The sequence below is a fragment of the Opisthorchis viverrini genome (genome assembly GCF_000715545.1).
Source record: "Opisthorchis viverrini unplaced genomic scaffold opera_v5_74, whole genome shotgun sequence".
NCBI lineage: Eukaryota > Metazoa > Platyhelminthes > Trematoda > Opisthorchiida > Opisthorchiidae > Opisthorchis > Opisthorchis viverrini.
The window spans coordinates 1492066-1514349 of record NW_008751731.1 but is presented as its reverse complement, the minus strand read 5'-3'; the positions used below and the strand labels follow the sequence as shown (position 1 = coordinate 1514349).

Genomic DNA, 22284 nt, shown 5'->3' with positions numbered 1-22284 from the left:
GATACTTTGAAATTGACGAACAGTGTGATCGTCACACCCTGGTTCTCCTGTAAAACGCTACAGAACCAGTGCACTCGCTTCAGGTTTGTCGACAATTATTCAGGTATTCAGCATGGCAAATAGTAAGTCAAATTGAATTAATTGAATTAAATTACTTTAATTTAGTACTGCCCCGTGGCTATGTACCCCTTCAGATTTAACCCATCTCCACGTTCAGCCCAAATGGAATAAAAAATTTTCTACCTACTGAGATGATAGATGCGATTGTATATTCTGTAATTTACGACCGCCAGAAGCTTGATTAAGCATGGCATGGAACAAATAGCTGTCCCAACAAAACTGATTTACAACGAGTTGAATTGATTCCTGTTGACATCTCGACAAAATCTGAGGCAAAATTTTGCAGAACAATACTTTATCTATAAATATTTTGTTCCTTGCAAATTCTAATGAAATATTATGGGTGAACATGGACACAGAGTGATCTAAAAACACGAACTACCAAAATTCTTTCACGCAGAGTAAGCTGTCTTTGATATACAGATCATCTGGACATCGCTGCGTATTTGGTGGACGAAAGCACGTCAACTGACTTCTTTGACGATTTCCGACAAATCAAGTATAAAATCTTTTATCTGAAAAAAAGGAAAAACCGTAAAACGCCAGATTGTGATGGAACAAGTGACGATTATAGCATTCAGAGTGATGAACTGCGCTCGATCGACATCTTGTTAGTGCGTCGCTGATCACTAAGGGGGTACCCAAAACGCTGACAGAATGACAGTAGATACACACGAATTTTAGCACCTGCATTTTTGGTGACTTTAAGACACAACAGAATAATCGCATTTTAACGCGACTAAATAGTTATAAATTTGTCTTACGGAAAACAGTGAATTTGATGACAAGTAGAAAATGCGAATGAGACGTTTCTCTCTTTTCTCCCAGCTTGCATTCACTTTTTATATTTGTGACCATGCTCTTCAAAAATAAATGATAATTGCATAAGTCAAGATATTATTTGACAACAAAGTTGCCGTAATCTAGATCAGAATATTTTAAGCGAATGTATGTAAATTTATGAGCAAATGTGCCATTACAAAGTCAGCTTTTTGGCCTTGTTTGTAACATATGTTCAGAAGTGACAATTCGGATGCATCAAGTTTGCGTTGAGGATGTAGTGGTAACACGATCACCTTGCGTGACCCAGGATAAGCACTGCTGATGAGCTCTGATATGCGTAAACTTCGAGTCCAGTGCTTTGCATCTTTGGTGCAAACTTATTAGAATGGTTGATTCAGAACGGGAGGACGACTGTTCAGAGAAGAATGATGGGAGCACAAATATGGACACGCGTTTCTAGTTATCCAAGCATGGTATGATATTAAATGTTGATGTTTTGAACGGTCACAGTTCGCCTTGTATGAAGTGATAAGAAAAAGTGTAAAAACTCACAGGCTTTAGAATCCAAAGAGGTGTCATTTTTGGAGACAAACCGATCAACATTCTCTTGTTATGTTTGTCGAATCAACAAGACCAGGACACCGAAACAACTTGCGTAAAGTTGAACGAATATGGATAAACGGAACTATGGTGGATAAGGACGTTGACCGGTATTAAAGACTTTGATACTTAAAAGCAGAACAGCATTCGGAAATGCGACTAGAAATGCAATTAGTTGGCTCAGCAATCACCAACGTTGAGTCAAACAGCTGAAGCTTACAAGATCTAATTGAGCCTTGCAATGCTGTCAAACGGTTATTTTGCAGGGGTGATATAAATGACCTGTGGCAAGTGTCATTATAACAACTAAATTAAGTCGAATTGTAACAACCTACAAAAATCCATGAGGACTATTCTGAGCTCGTTGTTATGATCATACAGTCTATTTAAGGAGGACACATCTGAGCCCAAGGCCTAGGTTGTTCTCTGTATATTCCTGTATATTCTAACTTGTCAACGATTGCTTTACAAACTAAGCTGAATCTCATCTTCAGCACGAAAGCAACTCATAGCCTTTGGCTTTGGATTCCGAGTTGCATGCTGGTTTCCGCTTATATCTACAATTCGTTTGTATGCTTTTTATCAAACTAAAATAGCCTGGAAAACGTGTCACGTAGCATTCCATGCACATTTCCTATAAGTTCTGTTCTTTGGACAAAATAAAGAACCACATTATGAGGTTTTGTGATCTGTCTGCCTAATCTAACGATGTACTGAGTACTATTCTAGATAAAACTTGCTTTTTAAATTTGTCGCTAAGTGTGTGTCTTAGGGGACGAAAAGCTGTCAGAACAGTCACTGATGGACAAGCAAATAATCACCCAGACATAATCTACGTGACTGTTCTGAAGACAGCCAAAACAAGTCAGCTTAGCTTCGATTTTGCTTTTCAGTCGATTTTCACTATCTGTGTATCGCAGGTTGCCCAACACATTCTTGTTTGCTGCAACGGAGCCCAGGGGATCTACACAACTGTCCTACATAGTGGTTTTTGGAGATAATAAATAAGTTAGCTGCATCAATTCTGCCTTTTAAACAGGAAAGCTTGGCTCTATCTGGTATTCCTCATGCACCCCACGCGACCACCTTAGTAAGCCCTTCTTAACTTTTAATTTCAAGGATGTCGAGACCCAATCCACTGCGGGACTACCATGTGAATTAAAAAGTCCAAAGCAATATTTGTGCTATCGTACCGCCTCTTTAGGGCCAACCGAAATAGGAGGCCTTTTCTAATAACTTTCATATACGTTTCCAACAGTATATGGTACTGATGACCCCGTTTGCTTAATCCCAAACATAGCTGCTATAGAACCAAATAATCCGTCTCGCGAGTTCCGTTGCCTGTTGGGCACATGCTCTGATTGATTCACTTTCCCACAAACTTAGACTAGACTTAAGCGTTGGTCACCCGTTTAGTTAGGACAACTTGCAAGCAAATATGCTCGAAGCCAACACAGAATTTCCTTCTAAAGATACTCCTTCGCATCAGTACCAATCAACATTGTGAGTTCGCATGTTGGACTCGCCGTTATTGAAAACATCCAGTTCGGTTGACTGCGAGACCGCCCGTTGTTGAGTTTATACTGACTAACTTTAGACTCATACTGCATTCTAAAGTTTTCTACAGTTAAGACTGGATTAAAAGCTAATTAGGATGCCTTGGTTTTAAAGTTAGGAAATTAACACTTTCCAAATTCGAAGGCTACCTAGCTTAGAAAGTAGTTACTATGCATGGTTCGTCACCTAGCAAAGAGCATTGGATCCCTTTCAGCCAGTTCATCCACATGAATAACCACCGTATCCCTGTATGAAGATCACTCACAAGGCAAACAAATGGACAGTGAACTCGACAAATATGCCAGTGCCACTCAGCTATTGATGGCTCCGTCTAGAAGCTGTCACCTCCAGCGCGAGGTTTTCACCCTTAGCACGCCGAATAAAGAACATTTGGATGCATTTAAATAAATAAGGCATCAAGTTTAGCGTCCTTAATTTCCCGTGAGCAGACCAACCAATTGTGAAACCAGTGCGTCTTGATGCACTACCTGCGGACCAAGGAGCTGTGCTGACTGACTGAATAAACGGTTGAGTGAAGTGGATTTATACACTTAAGGTGACAAAGCTTACAATTTTTGGGTTCTAGGGTAACTCCACCAAAACTGATGCACTACTGGTAACAAGGTATAACCATTTACACAAACGTTTAACATCACTGTCTATTATCCGACATGAAAACAGCAAAAAATGGTAAAAAATTGCTTTTTTATCAGTGTGACTCCGTGTTTAGGCCTTTAGAAAACTTAACATCACTTTAAAGTTCTTTTACTACTCGTTGTCACCTTTTGGTGAAAAAGGTTGACATGTTTAAAGTAGTATGAGTAAAAAGCCCTAAGTATCATTATTTAACTAATATTGTGGAGCAGTGCTATTTTTTTACATACAGATGAGAGTGCTATAAAAATGCCAAGTGAGGTAGCCGTTAAATGTTTTGGCGTGTTCTCGGAAAAGTCTCGACCACTCGTGGATTCCATCCTTTAATTCTGTTTAAGTAATTCTGATTAAAGACCTTAGTGGAAAAATTTTATTTTCTATCAAAATTTCGAAAAGCCTGGCAAAGTCAACAAATATATACCGCCACATTAAGCAGCAATCAGCTTATAATTAATTAGTACTACAGATTTGTCCAAGATTGACTCTACACAGAGCTTTTAAAGCACTCAAACATTACACGTTAGTCGTTTAAAATTCAAGGTAGGTTAACACTGTTACTATTGAACAATTCCATTTCCAGCCTCATGTCAGAGGAAACCGCACCGAGTGAATAAACAGAATCAAGTATCAGCGCAACTGGCCGGCTGAAGTAAGCAAATAAGTGTATGTATTAACGATTTCAGTTAATCATACCCACAAGTTGACGTGCACCGTCAAGCACGTGCCACTGAAAGTGTGAGTAGGTTTTTTGGTAAATTTTAATAAAAGTTTTATGCGGATTCCCTTTGGTTAAACAGATAGATTTATTCGCGCAACAACTTGGTCCTTAAGATAGTGTCACTCGAAATGCAACTGAAACTCAAATTCTTTAACTAAGCATGCTTAACGAAGGCTGCAAGAAAACTATTCACAACTTCACTAAAAACTTCTGAACAGCCCAAGGCCAGTTTTTTCCATCTCTGTGCTCCTCAGCTAGATGCAACTTCTTCGGCTTTGTCAACCATATGTTTAACTTTAACCCGAGTTGCACACAATTTGACAAAGTACCTATTTTCATGCCATTTTGATTTCCACTGTGAGTAGCTAAATAGCTGCTTTTTGACATTTCTCAGCTGGAATTAAGTTGAGTCTCCCAGATTGGTGTGTAGCCAAGAGTGGCTCAAGAACTCTGTACAATTTTGGTTTAAGTTGAACCTGCGATTGACGGAGACTCGGAACGTTAACCCGACCCATAAGCTCAAAAGAGTACAGGATCAAATCTTGAATGTCAAACTGCTTTCAGCAGCTATATTGGTAATATCTCCCTTGCTGACTATATCATGGAGAAAACGGTCAAATGGCTTTTGCACTTTCTTTTTTGTCGAACCCGACCTCTGTCTCTTAACTTTCCCTGTCTAGGCTTTGGTATCCTGGCAGTATGCCAGCTATCGTGCTTCCTCCGGATGGCATGACAGCTAGGCACCGGAAGGGTGTTGCAGCCGAACGACTTCTCTTTTTTATCACCTAAAAAGAGTACCAGCGTTAGTGGAGGGTTTGTATCCCATGTATACTTCACTAGAACTTGTTCATGTGAGGTGGTCCTAAATAGCGATCTACGCCTGAGTATCGCCAGTATATGACCAGCAGATGACGAGTAATTCTAAAGAAATAACCCGCCATAGACGTAAATGGGCCTTCAGAATTACCAATCAGCAAAGACAGTCTAGGCTCCGTAAAAATTTAGCTGTATTGATTTTACTCAGTTCGTTGTTTAAAGTCTAAGCGTACTGGCTGGAGACGGTCAAAATTAAGCTAACAGCTATATTCATTCAGAGAAATTTGGGTAAAAAGATCAATAACCAAAAGTAAGCGTTTCAAAAACTTGTACAACCAAATAGAGAAGCCAAAAATTAAATTAAAAAGCAGCTGAGGCAAATTTTTCAGGGCAAGTTAGCTTAGTGACATTGTATGAAACATAAACCTGCACACCGCACGTTACTTAGGTCTTACCCTGTAAAGAAACAAACATAAGGCTCAATGAACACGAATGAATATATGGAACGCTTAACTCAACGGCCATTTCGACACTGGTGGTTATCATGCTGTTTAAAAAGCTTGGGCGGTAATTGAAAGTACTGATAGTGTGTGTAAAAAACCCTTTACTGTATCCACAAGGCGATATTTGCAAGTACACGTATACTCATGGATTCTCACCCTCAGACCTCTGGTACGCTGTTGAAGCCACATCGTAAATGTCAGGACGTTATATGCTACTGTTTCAGAAACTCTGGTTTTTCAAGCTTATATCCCTAGGCTGTGAAAGCTAGCAAAATGTACTGCTTTTCCCATGAATTTTGGCTGCATTCCGTCTCAATCAGAAATGTTAGTTTTAGATATTAAAACCCACCGTTCAAAGACTGGTCTTCTCACACGTTTGCCAATTCTTAACTCTAGCTTCCATGTTTCCTATTTGTAGCATTTTGGAAGAATGCTATAAGAATTCTAAAATAATTTTGATGCAGTATGCTACGCCTGGAAAAATAACTTGCTCATTTGTTTCTCGATCGCATTATCAAATTCCACAATCAAACAAACATACCAGCATTCACCTCACCGACTGAAAAGCACAAACGCTGTTCAACCTATCCTGCAGACGGTGAGAGGCAAAACTACCACCGAATTCAAGAAGTGTGTTTATATATATAATTATATATATCTGCTAAGGAAGCTGGGTCACAAAAATATAATGCTATTTTTGTGGAAAAACTAAATAGGTTGTTGAAAGTTAGGAGGTTTGGAAATGCTTTTGAAGCGGCTTGATTCGAGCATTTTGCTGTAACTTTGAAGTACCACGTTGAGTAATCGGCACAGGAGCTCTTTAAAAACAGCCATTTTGGTACTTCCTGATTACCTAAATACGGTTATGAAGTCAAAATGGCTGTCAACGAATGGAAAAATATGGATCAGGTTTATTTTTGAGAAGCAGGGTCACAAAAGTGCAATACTTCTACTCTGTACCCTGAATTAAAAAAACAATAACGCGTTTGCGTTATAAATGAGATCTACAATTGAGTTTTTATGCTGATAGCAAATGAGAGTGTGAAAATGTCTGCTGCTTAACTCACTCCTCGCTAAATTAATTCACGTATATGTCTTAGATGGTTTCTTTGTAGAAACACAACCACTTGTTTTTATGTCTAGAGAAAACAAGTCTTGAAAAATATGCAACTGTTGGTGAAGGAATTTTGTGATCAGCCGCTAATTCTGCGCATTTTCTGTTGCTGGTTTTTGCATCTGTTTTCCTTCAGCACTAGTCATTGTTTATTTAAGTATGTTTATAATAAATTAGTCGTGTCGCATACTGAATGATGAACATTTGTTCAGTATGTGCGGGTTTTCCCATAAATATAAGGTTATTGTCGGCTCCTGCTGACTCATGAACAATTAGGGTTCTGCTTATTGTGAATTGAATAATATGTAACAAATAGCTTCTTATAGCTAATATTAAGAAGCATGAAACTTTCAGTTAAATTAACATCACTTTGCTGGACACCTTCCTGCTCAACACGTATTAATCTGTTCAATAACGTGGAAATCCATAGTGTATTGTATTTCGATAGATCTTACCACTTCAAGTTGATCCACTGTGTTCTCCGACGATAAGTCTTCACCGTATTTCTCATACTTTCTTGCAGTCCGATACATATTAAGCACGGAACTGAATGCCATAATTCAGGCCACACGTAATAAACTAACCCCTTTAGTTCACACAACTCCGATACCCTCTGTAAGGCGTCGTCCCGGGTATGCACCCATAGGTTTTCTCTATTTCTGTTTTCTGTCTGGCTGTCTTCCAACCTTCTCCTGAGGGCTGTAAGCTCATTGGTTAATGATAGTTTCTCGTCGCTTTTTTCCTGAAGTGGAATAAATTATGAAAGGTAGCGTACCTCTTTGTACTGATGCAGGTGTGTTGATAGATCTTCGAAACACAAGTTATTCATTTGATCCACACATTTAAGGTCCTATCGGATGTCGGTCTGCGGAAACGTGAAGACTACCTCAAGATTTGCCTTAAGCGCATTGTAACGTGAAAGAACCTCCGAGATATCACTAAAATATTCTGAACGCTTCACAAGTTCTTGGAGAAACCTCTGATATTTTCGTAGATTAGCAACCTTATTCTCCAGTCTCTGGCGCTGGCTCAATAGCTGTTTATTTGTTTTTCTCAAACTAAATACAATGTGATAATACCCATGATATTAAAGTTTTACCAACATTTCGAGTTCTACCTCATTCGTCTTTTGGAGCGATCGCTCGTTCGCTAGTTTCCGCAAGGCTCGCAACTTTTTTTCGTCGTTATCTCTCAGCATCTTTTCAAACTTTATTAGTGAGTCCCTGTATATTTTCTCTTTTTCTTGGACGATGGTCCATCGCAATTCCAGCTCTTCCATCTTTCGCTTGAACTCCTGAATTTAGTTGCGACATGCATGCTGACTAACATTTTTTTCTTTCTTCAATTCACCATTCAGCTTTCTAAGCTGCGAATTTTTTTCCAGTACTTTAAGTGACGTTGAATTTATATTTTCCAAATATTCCAGCCGGTCGTCCACTTGTCCCGCGTGATTATATAACAGAACAGCACCATACCATGAACAATAGCATTCTGGGGGCGTCCTTCTGTAGAACTGTATTTTTCTTCATCAAAATGTGATGAATTTGATGAAGCCATCTTGGCGTCCATTTTAATTCTTGCGCGCTCTGATATGCTATTTACCATATGAATTTTATGCAGTCAAACAAAACTCTGGGATTTTCGGATTGATACATACACCCAAGTTTCTCAGGTCAGTTTTGTTCTTGCTGTCCGGCGGCTCTTGTTCGCCTGGAAGATAAGCGAAATAAGAATGAAGCACCCCATTAGCATGGAGCGGTTACCTCTGCAGCACGAATATTCAAACAAAAAGCGTTTAATAGTGGTTTGAACTGGGCACCGTCTTAGGGAGTTTACTCCATGTATCTACTACCCGAAAGAATTTTGCCTTATAAAAATGCGCGCTCTGAATGTGAGCATCTTCTTGCCATGTCGCCGCCATATGATGGTTGGATCAATCTTGAAAAACCGGTTGAACAAAGCGTGTTCAAAAGCAACATGGGTAAATATTAGGTCCCCTTGGAGAAGACGATACTCCAGGGGAATGAGGTCGAGGGCCACAAGAAGCCCTTCATATTCCAGGGTTTTACGGCCAGCAACCATTTTCGCAGCACCTCGCTGGACACGCTCAATGAGGGTTGCGTCGCTCGTGCGCCCCAAGTAGACAATCTGATCGGCGTATTCAAAAAGCGGTCTGACATGGGCCCCATAGAGTGTTCTGAGGTCCAGGCGAGTAATACGGGAGTAATTGCCTCGAATCATCTGTAGAACGCCGAATGCCTTTTGGGCCGGTTTCTCATAGTGCAGTGAGAAGGACAAGTTTGAGGAGAGCCAGCTACCCAAATCATTTTTGAGAAGTCTACGGAGTAAAAGTCAAGAAAAACGCTCTAAAAACACTTGGGATAGCCTGAAGATACTCCGCGGTCCCCATCGACATGCAAAACTGCAACTGCCTTCCTCGTAATCGAAGTCGCACTGCACATAAACCCAACTCGTCAACCAAACCACCGGTGGATACATACAAAAAATGGATAATGCGTGCGCAATTAGATTCCGAAACCATCCACTGCCGGCATACGAAGCTAGAGTCTAAAGGTTTTTCATCATGAAACACTCGTTCATTGAGGCGGTGCATCGGGGATCGGTGTCCGTTGTTCTTATATTCACTTTCCCTCCTAGTTTAGGGTATTGTACAACTCACAAAACGACCCTCATGAAATCTAGTCAAGCATCTCGGAAGTTCCACCCCCGTTAGTTTTGTGTTTAATTACCCTTAATATATCACGCTTCTGTGTACTTGTAATTTTTCTGTCTCTGGTAATATAATAGAGTATATTGGCTAGAGGTTAGAAAATCTTTGATTACTACGCTTCTCAGTACGCATCAACGCCCATCCTGTCTCATTTAATCACTTGCTGTGATCACCCTAATTTGGTGAATGTTCAGTTTTTTCTCTGTTTTTGGATTTAATCCTATCTGATGGCTCCTAAATCTCATCATGCTTCACTGTTCTCATTCCGTTCCCTCCTCCTCCTTCATTGGTTCAGAGGTCTGGTTTGGCCATTATCTACTCCATCTAATCTGTGCTTTACACCCGAATGGATCCCCATCCGGGCCAAAATAATACCGGCGATCATACATTGGGTTTGTTCTTGATCTGCGGATTCCCTTGGCCAACCTGAAAATCCCGCTGCCCACAGAATCGCACATCCTAACCCAGTCAACCCAAACATGACGCCCATCGCGGGGTTGTCCAAAAACAAAAGTATTTAAGTGAAATTACATCATGGCATTCACACCCAGTTTGATAGCACACCCTCAACTATTGAGCCCCCAATTTCGACGATGCCGACTCGTGCATCTACATACAACTGCAACCAAATTTTTCACCTGAACCCAACGAAGTGTCTTTCGTTGATGATGACCAAATTCAGGTGAAATGGTAGTTGGCCTACACGGTTTCTGGTAGGGGCGACGACAGGTTTAGTACCGGCGCCACTTTGGACGAATTTGATCAGCGCCCCTGTAAACGTTCCGCTATATTTGACGCGCTCGATCTCCATCCAGGAGGCCTTAGGGGCGTTGAAACCACCCGCCAGCAAGAGATGCAGAAGGCGATAGCCAAATGACAGTTGCTAAAGGGTTTGTACAAGGAAATGATCATCTTCCGGAAGATTCGAGAGGCAACGGCAGACCAAACCCAGAAGAAGACAATTGGTCCCTTGCAGCTGGAGTCGGATCCACAGTGTAGCGGTGGTGTTGGAGAGGCCAATCGAAATGGGCAGGATTGCACATAACTAAATAGAAACCTCAACAGCCCTCCTGCATATTGAGCCAGCCTGAAAAATGGAGTAGCCATCTATTGAAATCTCCGCATCAGCAAGCCAGGTCTGAGCCGTTTTTTCTTTGCGCGATTTCGGACGGTTTTTCAAAGCATTTTGACTGTCTAGTAGTACGAAGTTTTTTTTAAAAGACTAGCGCAGTTTTTGGGCAAACATTCCAGCAGTGTTTCTGCTGCCTCTGCAGGTGAAGAGCCGAAAGGTGTGCTGACAGAATTGTTAGCAGACTTGATAGATGTACGCCGTATTTTGTTACAACGCACCGTAGGGAACCTCTGTGGTATGCTTGTCTTTCCTCGAGGCTTTTCCTTTGAGGGACGCAGTTTTTCCACACATGAGCGGAAATACCGACCGCTCGTATCTCGTTCATTGCTGCTTTTTTTGTCGACAGGGCAAACATGCATGTAGAATATTTATAGGTATTCGCAAAGAGCCCACTTGAGTGACATGCGAAATTACAAGCCGGCGGTTGCGGGTTCCGGAGATTCTTCAATAAAACGTGGTACCAAATGTATAAATTACGCGTCGAAATTGGGACGAACCTCCAATTATTGGGGTTTCCGTCTAAATTGTTGCATAACGTAATGCAAGTCTACAGAAAGCCCGGAAAAGACGTCAAATTCACCTTGGTAAACGACACATGCCTTGCATAGCGCGCGGTAACGCAAGATGGTCCAGAAGCTCGGGTGAAGGATGGTCGACCAAACTGGTTCAACACGTTAAGGGTCAAAAGTTTGTGAGGGATTACAAATTCACACCAAATATGTGAGGTTTACACAGCAAACAGCAGCTTCAAACATGTGCAGGGTTTGAGTGGGGAGATTTTGGCGCGTTTTGATCGATAAAGTGTCTCTGCCAGGCCATGTGCGTTAGTTGACAGCACCGGGAGGTACATCTTATGATAATGCTTCCATGATGCTTGTTTTCGCAGAGGACCGCCACATGGATTTAGCCAACATCTTTCTGGTCTGCCGAGGCTTGTTTTTTATACCGAGGCCGCTTTTCATTCGGGTTTGTATGGACTCTCGAGTCGCCCGCTATCGCCATGGCCAACTGGTGTTCCAGTTTCCTGTTGTCAGGTATATGCATTTGGTTGTCTGTGTTATGGGCGACGATGCTGTCCACAATCGGAGAGGCCACCTTTGACAAAGTGGGGCCGAAGACTGACATTTTCACGTTCTTATCGCCTGTAGGGTTCTTACAACACTCCTCCATGTCGAGGACAACTCTTGTGATTGATTTATCGATAGGTTTACACCCTAGGTTTACAGCAGTTAAACACATATCGTAGCCCGATTGTCCGTTGCTCCGTTCCATTATTTCATGGAACAGGTAGGACAGCAAAAGGAGGGATTGGAGCACTGCAGTCTGAAAGGGTATCCCGTGACTCAGGGCACTATGGGTTAGTCTAGTCCACGTTGAGTGGAGGGGCAACGGTGAGCTGGGTAGCGCACAGTCTAAATAATGCGATACGAAAGTCCTGCGCAAGTTCAACGTCCACTAGCACAAGAATTACCCACTTGTAACCCCAAGCCTGGAGCTTGTAACCACTGTTTCTGTGTTTTTGGAAGCCTCAGGTTTTGGGACAACGACCGGTCGTAGGGACAAAATAAATAAGCTGTGGTGTAATTACTGTGGCGAGAAGACGAAAGACGAACGGAGAGACCGTTTGAACCTGATACTTTGTGCGCGTTCCGCTAACCCAAGGAGGTTATTATAACTTGTTTATTTCACACAGACACCGACAGTAGAATTTTGCAATAAATTCCTCCTGACCAAGCAAAGGCAAGGTGCACTCCGGAAATGGAGACGCAACAGTACCCAGTAACTTGGCCATTCTAATCGACGGATACTTAAGAACCATCGGAGTTCCTCAAATTCAACGCCCTGTGGGCGGCTCTGCAAGAGTTTTTCGGTCTGTCGACTCAGTAATTTTAGCGTCTGCTCTTTTCTTCTTTAAAGAATACAGCTGATGCGTGGAAGCTGCTTGCCAACTTAAATGACCTAGTAAGAGTGTGGCTCATAAATTTTGGAAGCCGCCGTACGCCGCACATTGTGTACCACCAGCCTATTAGCGCACACCCCTTTTTCCTAAATATGGGTGCTGCACTTGTCCAGAAGGGGTTTCAAACGCGTCCGCTATTGTTTTGTGGATTGCCAGGTGAAGATCCTTGGGCCAAACTGACTACAGAAGACTGGTAAGACAAGTTTAATTTTTTTAAGATTCGGAACCACTGTCATTCAGAAATCCCACAATAGAATTTAACAACACGGGCAACAACACTAGCCCTCGTTCAGAAAAGGGTAACTACTGAATAAGCAGGTAGAGCATTACACAAGTACAGGCCAACTGCTCTTAGTCTTAAGGACAGAATCCCGGAAAGACCACAGGCCAGTATTTTGTCCTGGTTACCTTAACACGTCCGATTCCTGCTGAGTGCGACTTCGGATAACTTTTAATCAACCTGGCCCATGCAAAAAGCAATCCTAACCAAACCTGGCACGTGATAAATCCTGTCAACGAGTTGGAGCCAGGGGACGTTCAGCCGAGGATTTTGAATGAAACATTGGTCATGGTAGCAAAGCATTTCCACCCAGAGTTCCGTTAGTTGCTCAACAGAGACAAGCTTCCTTTTGCTTGAGAGGAAGGAATCGTTAGAGCAATTAACAGATCTGGGGGCATCAGACCTTGTATCCTCACTGGTGTATTGTGCACGGTAAAAGAACGAATTCTGATGCGCTTCGTTTTAAATCTTCTCACGGCCGAATATTTGATATACCTAGTAAATCAAATATTCCTCCTCAACCGCTTAAGACGAGGGACTCAAATCGAACACACATATCCGCTAAAATAAAAGTTCAAAGTCGTGTGTCGTGAGACTCTTTTTGATCCTGCTCCATCGTTAGCGCTTTCCCCAATTTTTACACTGGGTACCAGTTTATTCAGAAATGTCCCTCATTTGGTGCACTCAATAAGACCAACGGCCTTTCCTTCTTTGGGTAACAATTAGTATGCCGTCGTCACGGTTACTTAACCACAACGTTACCCTCACAAACTGGGTGCACTCCTGTTAGACACCGAATACCATCCCCTGCGTTTATTTTTGTGAACAGTCTATGCTGTAATCTTCATTATCCGGTTAGATATTCTAGAAAGGAAAATTCGGAAATTCGTGAGAAGCTGATGCATAAACGCCTGCTTACTTTTCTTTTCCCCAGTACACGTTAAAAGTTTTGCCTTCATCCACGTGATCCTTTCCAGTGGCTTTTCTGCTCCACAATTCAGTCTTAACTATCAGCCCATATAGATGGGCAAGAAGCACGTGATACGACGTGATTGAAAACTCCGCGGTAGTTTTCCTCTAATTTGTTCAAACAAATATACTTAAACCAAAACCAAAGTATCACATGTTTCACCACTCATACCTTCCTTATTTAAGTGGCTGTTGGGCATTGAATCCCTAGCATCCATTCCCTCTGCGCGTCCGAGGAAAGGCTTCACAGCTGAAACACCCGGCACTCAACCACACAGCATATCGAGGCCGGTTGACAGAGCGCTCTGATTACTATTATTGTTAACCTCATATTTTACAATAGTACTAACGGCATCTACTTGCCTGCTCAACACACCAGCTCTCTTCATTTGCAGCTACCAGAAGGATCTCAGTTTTACGAAGGCCTCAAAAAAATCTCAGAGCCCGTTAGCACTAAGCAAAACCTCCTTCTGAACCACATAGCAGTTGTGTATCTCCTGACTCCTGGTGCAGCATAAAATCCAGGAAATTTTGGAGGTGTCCAGCGTCATTGACTCGATGAACACTGAGGTTATTCAGCGCATGAAATCCGGTCATCTGGTCTTCTGCGACGACTATACTTTACGGTCTTTTCATTGCTCTATTCATTATTCTGTTGTTTTATTACTCCTAATACCATATACGCGTCAATTTGAATACATACGTTCTGCTTGCTACGCCGTTTGTTCGGTTGTGCTGATGTACGTGGTGAACTATTGGAACATTTCGTGACGCCTACCAGAATGTAACCATCAAAGGTTAATCTAACTATACAAAGAGTAGATTATTTGCAACGATTCGATATTTGGTGTATTGCAAAATCTGATATTGATCATACAAAACCCACGACGTGTTTTCCACATTTTTCGGCGGGGAGTCGCATACACTGATAGAGAATTTTAGTATATTCCGAATTTCCACAATGCATCGAGGAAGAAAGTCCTGCAACACTTCAAGCCAATTAAATTTGTAGCGGTCTAGAGAGCTGGGCTTAAAATGTTGACGCGCTTGCATTATTGGTCTGTTTCGTGATTTCGTAATACATTTTCAGGCACAGGTAGCCAAATGTGACTATGGTGCCTAGCTTAAAGACCAACCATGTGATAGCCTCATTGCCGGCATTCAATTGTTTGAATTACGACAGAAGCTGCTGCCCCTTTTAGGTCAGCAGTTTCAAACCATTTGAAAAATATGTGAGCAGTATGAAGATGTGAAAGGTGTAAAAATAGTGATTAAACAGTGCTGTTAAATTACGTAAATGGAATAATTCAAGGATGCAGATGGATGGCATCCAAAACTCCAAAAAATTTTCGTGCTTCAAATCCATCAATACACCGTCCCACATGTAGCAAATCTAACTCAGCTGTTTGAAAATTCTGGAAATGTGAATCTTGTAGACGACATCTTTCCGGATATTCTGCCCTCGCGGGCAAGGGAAATATTTAACCTGCGAGATGACGGGACAAATTCCAATTGTCCCTAAGTCCAAAAAAGTATCGCTTGACGTCTGATCCTAATGCTCACCTAAAAGCAATAAATGAAGATATGTCTGCCTGCTATATATCTATTTACTCCAAAGTTTTCCGCAAGATTTTTGAAGCTTTGATATGTAGCGGACTAGGACTGAATCAGCGTGTTCGGACAACTGACACGCAAAAGTAACCAAAACAAAATCACAAAATCACAATAGGAAAGGAATGAGTAGTCAAATGGGGACCCACGAATGTGTAGGTCCAATAGTCCACTACACCGAATCGAAAATCGAATCGTTCAGCTGTAGCACCCTTTCGTTGCCTAACTGCCATGACACCCGATGGTTGCTAGAGGGCTGGGATACTGCCAGGTTGCCCAAGCCTAGACAGGGGAAGTCGAGTGGCGGAGGTCAGATTCGAACCACGGACCTCACGGTCAGTAAATTCGCGCTCTAACCACTTGGGCGACCTCGCCCCCAAAACACCGATCCAAATGCAGTAACTGGCCGTGAAAGGAAATATTCACTCGTCGGAATTTCCCACAGATGGCTCCGCATGCGTGATATATTCCACGGTAGGAAAATTATTCACGGCTAAAAATGTCACAGGGGTTTATTGTGACGTTCAACAGTTGACACAAACACAGATTTAGTCCCACTGGTCCAGCAGTCAACAAATAGTTCAATGGAGCGTAAATACGCTCGTTCAGCAAGAAGTCAGCAGGTCGCGCCGGAAAATTGTGTATTCGTAACATTAAAACAAACATCATGATACAATATGTACGACAGCTACAAGGCGTGGTTTAAGTTCAGGAAGGATGGTAAATGTGACAACGGATTACGGACACTACAGATATCCGCTTCTGGTCAAAAACATGATTTCATTGTTGGCACTAGTAGTGTTGAGCCCACTATTCCACAGTTCTAACTGCATTTTGTCCCGGCGTTCTGATAGTACTTACAGAAGTTAATATCCACAGAATCACTGGACGTTATGTACCTTTAATTGGTAGTTGTATGATTCCTGTGAGATCAACTCAAACTGCCTCTATCGATTGGAATTTTGCGCTCATCACGAGCTTGCATTTCCTTACTGACTTCTGTAAATGAGAGTGAACTTGTAGTGTCTGTAATCCGTTGTCACATTTACCATTCTTCATGAACTTGAACCACACTTTGTAATTGTCGGTCACATTGTATCATGACGTTTGTTTTAATGTTACGAATACACAATTTTCCGGCGCGACCTGCTGACTTCTTGCTGAACGAGCGTATTTACGCTCCATTGAACTATTTGTTGACTGCTGGACCAGTGGGACTAAATCTGTGTTTGTGTCAACTGTTGAACGTCACAATAAACCCCTGTGACATTTTTAGCCGTGAATAATTTTCCTACCGTGGAATATATCACGCATGCGGAGCCATCTGTGGGAAATTCCGACGAGTGAATATTTCCTTTCACGGCCAGTTACTGCATTTGGATCGGTGTTTTGGGGGCGAGGTCGCCCAAGTGGTTAGAGCGCGAATTTACTGACCGTGAGGTCCGTGGTTCGAATCTGACCTCCGCCACTCGACTTCCCCTGTCTAGGCTTGGGCAACCTGGCAGTATCCCAGCCCTCTAGCAACCCTCGGGTGTCATGGCAGTTAGGCAACGAAAGGGTGCTACAGCTGAACGATTCGATTTTCGATTCGGTGTAGTGGACTATTGGACCTACACATTCGTGGGTCCCCATTTGACTACTCATTCCTTTCCTATTGTGATTTTGTGATTTTGTATTGGTTACTTTTGCGTGTTCATCTATCCGAACACGCTGATAAGGTCCTAGTCCGCTACAAACTCAAACAACCACAGATGACATGTGAATACCCGATATGAAACTCAAAGCTACAGAGATCCTTTATTTCTCCTGTATTTCCCATTTGGCTTACGCGATACTGTTTGTCAAGTAATGAACTAAATGTTTGAGAAAAGAAAACTGACTCCTGTGGAATCATCAAACTAAGCAAATCCGAGACTTACTCCAATTAAGGCCGATGGTATTACTTCAAGAATTTGCGTAGACTACAACCTAGCGTCATATGCGTTGTGACGTCAACACACATGCACCATAGAAGGGCCTGACGATGTACTTTGTCGTTTGCCAGGTTCAAGTGTGTTTTCAAAAATTGATCTTAAAGATACCTCTAGTAATCTTACCGTGATCAACGCATCTTTTGGGCTATTCCGATACAATTTCCTTTCCTTTGGTTTGAATGTTTCACTAGCCGTATTTCAACAAGTTATGAATACTATTTCAAGAGATTTGGAGGTGTTGAGACGTGCCAAGGTGACATCGTGGTGCATGTTACTGATAAATCCACCCATGATATGCGTCTGTTGTCTTTACCAAATCGATTTGCTGTGTTCAGTGTAGCCATTCACCCCGGTAAATGCACTTCTGGTGTTCCATCCTCTTCATGTCTTGGCTACATCGTGGATGGCAGTGGCTTTAAACCCGGTACGAACCGTCTATCTCCTTTGGTAAATGCGACATCACCAACCGATCTACAAGAACTGCAATCTTTTCTCGGAGCACTTTAGTACTGTTCTCATTTTATTCGTAATTTTGCTAAACATGCTAGTTGCTTGTTTGAAGTTATACCTGCCAATCAATTTTCTTGGTCCTCCAACCATGAAAAGACGTTGCGTGCGTTGTTTGGTCATCTTCAGACTTAGGCTGTTTTGATGCCACTTTCCGCCAAACACCATTTGACCATCATTACAGATGCTTTTCCCACCGGGATAGGAGCCATCCTTGAACGGTGTGGCAGGCCGGTGATCTGCATTTCCCGTCAATTGTCAAAAGCCGAAGGTGAGTATTTGCGAACTTAGCGGGAAACATATGAGATATATTAGGCTGTCAAACGGCTCCACAAGTACTGTTTTGGATCAAACTTTACCATTGCTACTGACCACGGGGCCTCAAAGTTATTGTATCATCCAACAAAATCTCTGGCAAAGTCATCTAGCGCTATGGTGGAACGGTGAATTACTGCACTGAGTACGTACACCTACACGATTCTTGACCGTAATGCAAAAATGAATCCCCATGCCAATTTCTTATCCAGAATTCCACCATACGACTCCGATTCAAAACAATTCAGTTTGTCATTGATTCAACCATTACCACTCAAGTGGGATGTGTTTCTTGCTGATACTAGAAGATATTCTGCCCTCATTTTTTCTGCACTGCGTCGCGGCTGGACACAGCAAAAGCTACGTCGATTTCCTGCATTTTACTGTTGCTGCCAAAGTTTGTCCATTAACGGGGCCTCAAAGTTATTTTTTTGAGGATGGAGTTATCATTGCACCGACTCAGCGAGCGGCCTTCTTGCAGATTGGCACGCTGGTCATCTGGGTGTTCTTAAAATTAAATCTCCTGCAAGCATGTCATAGTGGCCAAAACTGGATGCTCACAGCAAGCATACTGCCAAGAATTTTGTTAAATATGCACATAAGACACATGTCAAGTCTTTATAGTGGTATCCGTGGCCAGTTACTTGTGAAACATTTCCACAAGTTCATGCCGACTACTGCGGTCTCTTTCTTGGTAAATAGTATGCTTTAATTTTTATTTACGCATATTCACGTTGGCCTCAAGTTTTTCTAACTACTTCTCCAAGTGCTGAATTCACGCAACATGCACTGAGGAAATTATTCAGCCATGAAAGTGTACCAGCTACCTTCGTCATTGACAACGGCACACATTTCACTTCAAAATCCCTCTAGGAATGGCTGAAAGACCTTAAATGTCAGCACCTCCTTACTGCTCCGCGACATCCCCAGTCGAATGTGCATTCTCAGAATTTTGTCCGAAAACTGAAGTCTGCCACAATCCATCCGTGACCGTTTTACCGCGCGGGTAAAAGGATTTTCCACAGTTTTTATGATGTGGACATGGAACAACATCCGGATGGCTGTGGAAACCGCTCTAATGTTGAACGAACCTGCAGTCGTAGTTGATGTTCTCCGTATCTTGTACAAAACAACAAGCTTTGGAATTTGGAGCTTACAAAGTTTATCTTACCTCATTTGGTACCACTGATCCAAAGTAAATAACCCGGCGTGTGGAAACAACTTGTAGGACTTATTATACACATTTTAACGGCCTTGATCCTCCAAGTGTGGATCTCTCGCGAGAAGACAGAACCTTTATCCGAAATTCAATGCTTCAACATTCAGCAATATCTAGTTTTTGGACACCCTGTTTGGCTGCTATTCACTCCACGTTGCTGATGATCTGCATCCACAGAGATCATTAGTAGGATGGAAATACCTGCGATCTTACACCAGTTTCGTCCTACCTCTGCGGACTTACTTGGCCAACCTGAAATAAATCCCGTTGCTTAAAGAATTGCACATCTCTTCCATGTATGTCAGGTCAATCATGGCACGGCACTGCCATACCCAGTTTAATAACATACCTGTAACTATTCCCTAACTACTCTCGACCGTACTCTCACTCGGTCCATTAATTGCAATAAAAACAAGCTCTTCATCTGGCCCCAGCCGCTTCAGGACGCGTACATTCCGTTCGGATTTAACCATTTCGGTAAACGCACCCCACAAAATCAATAATTTTCTGTACAGCTCGCGTTCCGGCCTGTGCGTTTCCAGGAACCTTCTATACCTGACTCTACCACAACAGAGATACCAGTGAGTCTCCACAGATTTGCTGCTCACCATGATTCTGAGATTTCCATCACCATTTATCCGCATTGCTAATCCCTCCACTTCATCAACACACTTTGTGTGACCCTGGCCATAAGTCTAACAGTCCAAGGAGGCCTCAGCGGTGGCTAGAGGTTTTAGTTCAAATCGATCGGCTGGATTACACCAACTCTACTTCTCCACCACATTGGTTGTCCTGATTCCTCATTTTCCGCAGTTTACAGTTATCTTGTCATGTGTCAGGCAGGATGCCCCTTGTTTTGCCATCCCTTGTTTTGTTTTTCCCGCCACCATCAAATTCTGGTGACTATATCGAATATTCCCCAATGTTTATGATACTGTTTCTATTTCGCGCGATCCCTTGTACCTACAGAACCCGGCAGTCATTCTTTTATTCTGACTGTAACACTACAATCATGCCTGGCAGTATACCCGCGACTATTCGAGAACAAACATTATTGCTATTGTCGTATTATTACTATTATTAGTATTATCATTGTTATAGTAGTATCTCATGCCTACTGTCCTTTTTCTTTTGGTTCCCCAACCACGATGACTTTTTACGTTATACCGTTCTCCTCGTTGTGGTGTTGCCTGCCGCGTTCAGGTTGTAACGACCTGGTCATACCTCAACTGGCATGTTCCCCACAAGTTGGAAAATAGACCTGTTAATAATATTATAAGTGAGAAAATTTGTTGGCTAATCAATATGTGCGCTCTGGGGTTGAAATCTTCTCAACATGCCCCCCTTCCGTCGCTTGTTACTTGATTCAACAGTTTGCACTACTTTTATTTACATATAAAACCCTTGGTAACGCAGCAAGTAATGTTTCCACCCTTGAGCTTTCAGTCCGGACCTGTGGGGTAGTAATGCGAACGTTTTTGCCCACAAAATTGACCTTCGCAGTAAAGCTTTGAGATCTACCTTGCAAAATCGAACAAGTAACACCTCGGTTAAGTAGATAGGTTGGTCCCTAGTGTGGGTGGTAGAACCAAAAAGGCCGAAGACTTTCAGCCCGTCTTTCCGGTAACCAAGTAGTAGGTTTACGACACCAACACGAGCGTGTCTTTAGACGGAGATGCCTTACTTCTGAGAAGGGGGACAATTTGAGAGCAATCACTGATGCGATTGACGATTCACTCTCTGCTCGACCGCTTGAGTCTTGCACAATCAAGTACAATAAACTTGTGCGGTCCCGAAAATTTCCTTAGTATGCAAATCAATAAGGCAGTTCTTATGAAAGATAGGATTTGTGCCGTGCTAAATACAAAAACTGTCCACACCACCAAGGGATTCTGAGCTCAAATACAACCCAAGCAAGCAAGAAGCAAGCTAATAGTGGCGATAAAAGAGTGAATACAAAACAAAAAGTATCATACGGCAGCGAAGAATACTACATGGGCAACACCTGCTGGACACACCAGAACAAAACAATTCCAGGACAACATAGAGGTTGTTTCCACCTTTGGGGGGTTTCGTGGGAATACAGAGTTCCATCCCATAAAGGATGAAACTTTACTTCACAGTGCAGTTCAGATTGTCAGCAGTTACCTCGTACCGTGAAACTGGCGCTGAACACTAAGATGAACTAATCGAATAGGGAAAGGAAAAACGAAGCTAGAAACTATGGCGAATTATGCACCGTAAACCAAAGAAAGCTTCCATTAAATGACGTATCGCGATTACGTTTTTCTCCTCTCATCCGCAGTGGACCGCAACAAAACCAGGCTGTTTTTAAAAAAAGCATGTGAGCCGTTCAGCACTAGAATTTGTTCATTTGTTCCCCACGGATATGATCATTTATTGATCTGATCTACAACTGCTACTGCACGACCTGATCAAATGCTTAACCGAAACAGCAGTAATGAGATGTTCTTCCTCCTGCATCGAAATCGAACTGAACTAATCAGAGCACATAATTTTACAAAATAGTTACACTGAGTAATGCGTATAGCCTGAGAAACGGAGGGCTCAAGAACACATCAACAGGAAAACGCTTGTCAATGCTGGTTTCCCGCTAGGAGGCGATTCGGTTGTGAAGTTAGTTGGCTGAAGACTAGGACGTTGTGATGACATAAATGCATGGCTGCATGTACTATGCATGAGTTTCGTTTCCAGCTGTGCC

At 42.3% G+C, this 22284-nt stretch overlaps 1 protein-coding gene across 1 annotated transcript; it reads right to left on the bottom strand.

The window, feature by feature from the left end:
- Positions 1-327: 327 nt before the first annotated feature.
- On the bottom strand, positions 328-10703 carry T265_04521 (hypothetical protein; the record flags this gene model as incomplete). Its single annotated transcript, XM_009169276.1, has 10 exons — positions 328-635; positions 7321-7411; positions 7450-7607; positions 7641-7715; positions 7752-7923; positions 7969-8159; positions 8193-8388; positions 8718-9203; positions 10235-10416; positions 10437-10703. The coding sequence occupies 10 exons, from the start codon at positions 10701-10703 to the stop codon at positions 585-587; spliced, it is 1869 nt and encodes a 622-aa protein (XP_009167540.1).
- Between the last annotated feature and the right edge of the window lie 11581 nt (positions 10704-22284).